Source organism: Mandrillus leucophaeus, unplaced genomic scaffold (genome assembly GCF_000951045.1).
Source record: "Mandrillus leucophaeus isolate KB7577 unplaced genomic scaffold, Mleu.le_1.0 Scaffold521, whole genome shotgun sequence".
Lineage (NCBI taxonomy): Eukaryota > Metazoa > Chordata > Mammalia > Primates > Cercopithecidae > Mandrillus > Mandrillus leucophaeus.
In genome coordinates this window covers 227,764-235,348 of record NW_012105598.1, presented here as the reverse complement: position 1 = coordinate 235,348, position 7,585 = coordinate 227,764, and the positions used below count along the sequence as shown (strand labels likewise).

The 7,585-nt window shown below is 48.6% G+C and overlaps 1 protein-coding gene across 1 annotated transcript in view; it reads right to left on the bottom strand.

Moving 5' to 3' along the window:
* The window catches only part of USP42 (ubiquitin specific peptidase 42), a 56,325-nt gene that overhangs the window by 3,555 nt on the left and 45,185 nt on the right, over positions 1-7,585 (bottom strand). Inside the window, exons 13-14 of the mRNA XM_011996664.1 lie at positions 3,970-4,689; positions 3,766-3,860 (exon numbers count right to left, since the gene is read on the bottom strand). Of these exons, the coding sequence (XP_011852054.1) occupies positions 3,766-3,860; positions 3,970-4,689 (815 nt within the window). The remainder of the gene's footprint in view (positions 1-3,765; positions 3,861-3,969; positions 4,690-7,585) is intronic.

Genomic DNA, 7,585 nt, shown 5'->3' with positions numbered 1-7,585 from the left:
CCCAGCTCCTAGCCTATTTTTCAAAGCAATAATCCTACAGTTCTAGGCTCTTCCTGTTTCTGGATATTCCTCTAGTTCTTCCAATTCCTCTATTGTTTTGTTTTGTTTTTTGAGGGCCAGAGTCCCACTCTGTTGCCCAGGCTGGAGTGCAGTGGCGTGATCTCAGCTCTCTGCAACCTCCACCTCCTAGGCGCAAGCGATTCTCCTGACCCAGCTTCCCAAGTAGCTGGGATTACAGGCGCCCGCCACCACGCCCTGCTAATTTTGGTATTTTTTAGTAGAGATGGGGTTTCACTAAACCTTGGGCAAGCTGGTCCTGAACTCCTGACCTCAGGTGATCCTCTCACCTCAGCCTCCCAAAGTGCTGGGATTACAGGCGTGAGCCACCGCACCTGGCTGCAATTCCTCTAGTTCTTCCTAATAACCAAGACTAAAGAAAAACCTCCAGTGATGACAGGGCTTCCTCCTTTAACTCTGGGCTCCCTTTCTCTAATTTCTCTTGAACCCTCAAAGGTAGAGCGGCTACCTCCAAACAAAGCCAGCAGCTCCTCCAATTACTGACAAATTGTGAGAAATCAGAGGCTTTAGCAAAACTTGCTGTAGTAAATGAACTCTGTCCTTTGATTCCCACAGAGCTTTCAGTATGTCCTCAGGGTTAATAATGAAAGCTGCTGTGGCCTGGGCTTGTCTGCACAGCCATCTACCTCACCCTCATGCTACCTGGCCTAGGAAAGGCCGCAGTCCCCTGGCTGAGGGAGCGAGTGTCCAAGCTGGCCTATCCTTAGGTTGGGAATGAGCATTCCCTGCCTGCAGGGTTCACCCCATTCCGTTTTAATACCTAAGCCCTCCTAACAGAGGGCCTCAGTGAGGGCACTCCCAGCTGCCGGGGGCCATTCTGGGGTTGCCACAGTGATGGGAGCCCCACCAGCACGACGAGCAACCCCACAGGTGAGTGCGTGCCAAGACTATGCGGGTAAAAACTACGGCTGTGTTACTGGCGCGGTTTTCACCGACACTGTTTCCAGGAAGATACCTAGTCTATAAATCTAGAGTCCATCATGCTGTGATTTCATCACAACTTCACCACAAGTTGTTCGCCATGAGAACATGACTTCCTGATGGCGAACCTGCGCCTGGCACCGACTATGGTGACATCTGGCCGCGCTCTGAGCTGTCACTCACAGCCGACCTGTGCAGAGACGCGAGCACTGCTCGCACACAGGCTCTCGCCACAGGGCCGTCCTGCCAGGTTCTCCGCATGCAGCACTGTCACTGCATGACAAGTTCCTTTCCTCTTACTCTGGACTAACGTTACGTTTACATTCTTGACTAACATTACATGATTTTTTTTAAAATTGTGGGGCAGGTTTTATTATCTATAATTTCAGAATCCTTGAGGGGCCTTTACGAAGTATAGTCACATACCTCATACATAAGGTCAACAACGGCCCACACGTGACGGCGGTCCGTAAAATCACAACAGAGCTGAAAAATCCCTGTCACCCTAACTGTCCTAACATCCTAGTGACAAAGGTCTGTAAAATCACAACAGAGCTGAAAACTCCCATCACTGTAACAGTCCAAGGGCAACACATGACTCGTGAAGTGTGGTGATGCTGGTGTAAACAAACCCAGTGCACTGCCAGTCCCATGAAAGTCTAGCACATACAATTAGTACATAATAGATGATAATGGTAATAAATGACTCTGCTGGCCGGGTGCGGTGGCTCACGCCTGGAATCCCAACACTTTGGGAGGCTACATCCGGTGGATGAGTTGAGGTCAGGAGTTTGAGACCACCCTGAAAAATATGGTGAAACCCTGTCTCTACTAAAAGTACAAAAAAAAAATTAGCTGGGTGGGTTCGTGCATGCCTGTAATTCCAGCTACTCAGGAGGCTGAGTCAGGAGAATCGCTTGAACCCGGGAGGCGGAGGCTGCAGTGAGCTGAGATCTCACCACTGCACTCCAGCCTGTGCGACAGAGACAGACTCCATTTCAAAAACAAAAACAAAAAAAATGACTGTTACTGGCTTATGTATTTACTAACTGTACTTTTCATGATTATCTTAGTGTGTGCTCCTTTTTCTTACAAAACATAAGGTAACTGTAAAACAGCCTCAGGCAGGTCCTTCAGGAGGTCTCCAGGAGAAGGCACTGTTGTCACAGGAGATGACAGCTCCATGGCTGTTACTGCCCCTCGAGACCTTCCTGTAGGGCAGGATGTGGAGGTAGAAGTCAGTGATACGGATGACACTGATCCCGTGACCCTGGGCTAATGTGTGTGTTTGTGTCTTCACAAAAAAGTTTTAAAATTGGCCAGGCGCGGTGGCTCACGCCTGTAATCCCAGCACTTTGGGAGGCCGAGGTGGGCGGATCACAAGGTCAGGAGATCGAGACCACGGTGAAACCCCGTCTCTACTAAAAAATACAAAAAACTAGCCAGGCGAGGTGGCGGGCGCCTGTAGTACCAGCTACTCGGGAGGCTGAGGCAGGAGAATGGTGTGAACCCAGGAGGCGGAGCTTGCAGTGAGCCAAGATTGCGCCACTGCACTCCAGCCTGGGGCACAGAGCAAGGCTCTGTCTCAAGGGGAAAAAAAAAAAAAAAAAGTTTTAAAATTTACAAGTAGAAAAAAGCTTATCAATATGGATATAAAGAACCTATTCTTGTAGCTGGGCGTGGTGGTGCATGCCTGTAGTCCCCGCTACTTGGGAGGCTGAGGCAGGAGAATTGCTTGAACCCGGGAGGCGGAGGCTGCAGTGAGCTGAGATCGCACCACTGCGCTCCAGCCTGGTGACAGAGTGAGACTCCGAGACTCCATCTCAAACAAACAAACAAAGAAGTTATTTTTGTATAGCTGTATAGTGTTTGTGTTTTAAGCTAAGTGTTATTACAAAAGAGTCAAACAGTTTAAAAGTTTATAAAGTAACAAAGTTACAGTAAGCAAAGGTGTGTTTACTATTGAAGAAATCAATTTTTTAAACAAATTGAGTGTAGCCGAAGTGTGCAGTTTCTAGAGTCTACAGCAGTGTACAGTCCCAGGCCTCCACGTTCACTCAGCACTCGCTCACTCACTGGCTCACCTACAGCACCCTCCAGTCCTGCCAGCTCCATTCATAGTAAGTGCCCTGTACGGGTGTGCCAGTTTTCCTTTTATACCGTATTTTTACTGTCCGTTTTCTATGTGTAGATACACAAATACCACTGTGTTACAGCTGCCTACAGGATCCAGTGCGGTCACAGGCTGTGCAGGTTTGTGGCCCAGGAACAGCAGGCCACACCATCTCGGTCTGTGTGACACACTGTGGTGCTGACATGTCAACCACATCCCCAAACGATGCATTTCTCAGAATGCATCCCTGTTGTGAATGGACGGTTGACTGTATGTGCTCCTTGACAGGACTGAGAGCCCTGGCCTAGACCCTCAGCACACCCTCCCATAATCACTCTTCATGAGAAAGATGAAATGAGATGGCGCTTGAAGGCGTGCCAGTAACACTGCTAACCAGAGAGAGGTGGCCACGCAGGAGGAGAAATAGCATGGTGAGTACATTAAGTTTCCGTGGACTCGGTCCTGTATGCCACATTTTTTCTTTACTCTTCTAAAAGGCAAGTTAATAAATCCTATACATTATAATTCAAATCATTCTAGGATTCAAAACATTCACTATAAAATTTCTACAGCATTCCTATACTGACACATCTGCAGGCCACTGGATTTCCCACTATGCTGCCACATGTGCCTCAGATTTACTCTTGCGTTACCTCATTTCATCTGTCGAGCCTTTCAGTTTGTTGCTAAACTTGAAGGTCTCTAAGATTTTGTCTTCTGGGAGAGACGGCAAAGGAGCAGGCATCAACTGTAATAGAAACAAAAATATTTCAGCTTCAGTCGCCAGCTCCATGCCTCCTGAAATCCAGCCAAGGGAATCGCCACGAACGAGGCTGACGACCCCGACGCACACTCACCTTTCCAGGAAGACCGTTTGCCTTAGCAAAGGGATTTTCTGAGTGCAGGGCAGGCTGGCCTTGGCAGCTGGCACCATCAGGCGGCAGGCCGTTTTCTTTTGGGTCACTGTCGCTGTCTGCACTATTAGCACCGTTTAGGGTCATGGGTTCTTGGAGCTCGTGCGGAGCGGCCTCCTCATCTTCGGCATCTCGGCCGGGAGAGTGGGAGCTCGCAATCGTACCAATCCCATTCTCCTTGCCCAGCCCCTTCGACTCCTCGTCAGAGTCCTCAGAGGACTCGGCGCCATAGGGGACCAGCACACTGGAGTTCAGCTTGGATTTGCCATTCATCACGGGCTGGGAACAGGATTCGCTGCGGGGGATCGGTTTTGTTACTTTACTAGAAACTGACATCGTAGATGCGTTCGAGGTAGACTGTACTGCAGAATTGGTAATGGTAGAAGAGGGAACGGGCTTGGCAGCGTTCTCCAAAGAATTGCTATGAAGGTTAGGCTGAGACTGACACTGGCGAACAGGCAACTTGTTGTGAATACTGATTGTAATTTTTTGTTTCTTAGGATGTTCTGGGATCACTGAAGACCTATTAACTGACCAGTTTTGGACAGAAGCTGAAGCATTAACAGGACTAGCCCTGTTGACACTGGAATTCCCGTTAGGACTTGACATGGAACTGCTTGGTGTGTCTTTCAATGGTCCAGTCCCATTTAAGTGAGGTGGATTCTGGAAGTAAGAAAAGCACCAGCCAGTCAGCGCTCCAGAAACATGGTCACACAAACACAACCCATTTTGGCTAATGGGTCCTTCCCATTTTGCTTTTTTTTTTTTTCCCCAGGACTAACAAGTTTCATACACCTGGAAATGTTCTCTGTTTTTCTCAATCCCTCCTACCCACGCATACTTTCCATAGGCCCTAGTTTTCTGGCAATAAATCAACAAACAGGACATACATGTTTCACAGGATACAATCCTCAGACCAAACTCTTTCTGTTCCAGATCTGATCGAAATCAGCAGGCCTGTGGCATGGAGTCACACACTTGCTCCCTGGTTGGGTTTCCTGGGAGCTCACCACTGCAGAGTGCCAGGAAGAAGGAATCACCCTGGCCTCGGAGCAAAGGAGACGGTCACATGGGCAGAGAGTAGGGGCTGCTTCAGCTGCTGCTCGCTCAGCCATGACCCCCACCACTGCCCCACAATGTCTCCACATTCTCCTCATGCAGTAATACATTCGCTGCAGGTTCCCACCATGGCTGCCGCATCCCCATGGAGGCACGGGCCTGAACGCCAGTGAACAGATCATGTGTGGCCTTCACGGTGCCTTCTCAAATACCTGAATTAGCTGCCATCTTAACACTGGAAAGCTTCATGGTAAAAACAAAAACAGTCTGGAAAAGCAATGCCAACCACCCCTTCCTACAGGGCACATGCCCTCCTGTTTGCCAGAGTCCTGATATCACTCTGCAGCAGAGCCCAATAGGGGAGCCCGCTGGGCATTTGATGTGTGACTCTGTTACACCTCAAATACTGCCTGATGTCCATTAAATAAAGCACACAGCTAGACAGTGTATGTGATCATCCAAAACAAACTCAAGCCGAAAAGCTGTGAAGATGCCACAGCCCAGATGACGCCCCCACTCTGGAATTCTGTGTTCCCTGTGACACTAGCTCACTACTGTTCGCCCCGATGGGACCAACAGGGAGTAAAATCAAACCCAGGGGGACAGCAGCCAGAAACACCACACCCTTGAAACGACTAAATGGACCTAACAAACGTGTTGTTGTAAACAGATCACTTTCCTGGAGTCCAAGAGGAATTAAGAATGGAAGTCCAGAGGGGACCTAGAATGTAAGGATGCCGACACCCAGCCTTGAAACTCTTTCCTCCCCACTGGTGCGGTTTGCTGTATATTTTGGGGTTTTTGTTTTTTCGGAGGGTTCTTTTGGAGACGGGGTCTCACTCTGTTGCCCAGGCTGGAATGCAGTGGTGCAATCTCAGCTCACTGCAACCTCTGCCTCCTGGGCTCAAGTAATCCTCCTGCCTCAGCCTCCCGAGCAGCTGGGACCACAGCACACACCACCATACCCGCTGATTTTTGTAGTTTTTGTGGAGACGGAGTTTCACCCTGTTGCCCAGGCTGGTCTCAAACTACTGAGCTCAAGTGATCCACCTGTCTCGGCCTCCCAAAGTGCTGGGATTACAAGCGTGAGCCACTGCACCTGGCTGTTTTCTGTATATTTGAAATACTGTATAAGAGGGTTTGATTAAACTGTGAGAAGACATTTAGATGTATTTGAGGACACAGAATCACTACAATTGAACTTGAGAGTCTGAAGTTACATTTTAAAAATTAACATAAAAATGTTATTCTCCCTATGGACTGTTACCTTTATCATGTGAGAGGGAAGCTGTGGTCCGATAAACCCTGGTGCAGCCTGTTTGTTGGTGACAACCCGCTGACTGATGACGGGGCGGGGAGAGGACTGGCCGGGGCTATGGGTGGGATGAGTAAGTTCACCTCCATTTTTCACATCATGAGACCTGGAGACAAGGAGAGTGATACTTAGGGTGACACAGGATACCTCCTTAGGAGAGATTCATTTATAAATTCAACAGCATTTAACCCCTCAAGCAGAAAACTGATGAAAAAAATAGCATGTTTATGCTACACCATATGGAGCTATACACATCCTCTCCTTCGGGCTAATGTCAGGCACTCAGATCAGGAGACAACAAGGATAACTGGGTAAATGAGGCTTTTTAAACTGTGTATTCTGAAGATGCTGTTTCATCTGAATGGTATTTCTTTTCTGTTTATTCATATTTTCCTTTTTTTGAGACAGGGTCTTGCTATGTTGCCCAGGCTGGACTGCAGTGGAACAGTTATCGCTCACTGCGGCCTTGCCCTCCTGCCTCAGCCTCCTGAGTAGCTGGGACCACAGACATGCACCACCACACCTGGCTAATTTTTTTATTTTCTGTAGAGATGGGGTCTTACTTTGTTGCCCAGGCTTATATTTTTCTAATTATAAATATATGCCACTGTAGAATATCTATAGTGTCCAAAAAAGTCAGAAACAAAATCCTACCCCTCATCTTGGCCTGAGGCCTCCTCTGATTGTCATCTGTGCTTCAGCCCAACTGCTGAAATCCAATGCCAGTGTTTAATATTTCAACATGCAGACATGAGCATTCTGCCAGTTAGACATTTGAGGATATTCTTAATTTTCAGCTATCAAACATTTTTTCCAAAAACGGAGTGAGTGAGTGAAAAGTATATGCAGCCACAACAGGACAGAGCTGGGCGCGGGCCCTGGCCTTGGCCTGGAAGGCAACTGATCTGTGCTCCAGGTTGGGAGGTGCTGGCTGTGACCACGCCAGGTGCTCAGAGGCCCCTTTCCGAGGTCTCCACTCACTGTCCTGTGGCTCCTGGTCCACTCCATTGCTGCCTGCAGCAGAAGCCCACCCTCCTCAGCTACCACCTCTCCCTGCAGCTGCACCTTCAGTGCTCACGGCCACAGAGTACGATGCGGAGCAAACTCATCATCCTGCTCAGACACTACCTTTCTTACTCTCCAAGCACATGGCAGAGTTGATGGTTTTTGTTTTTGTTTTTTTGA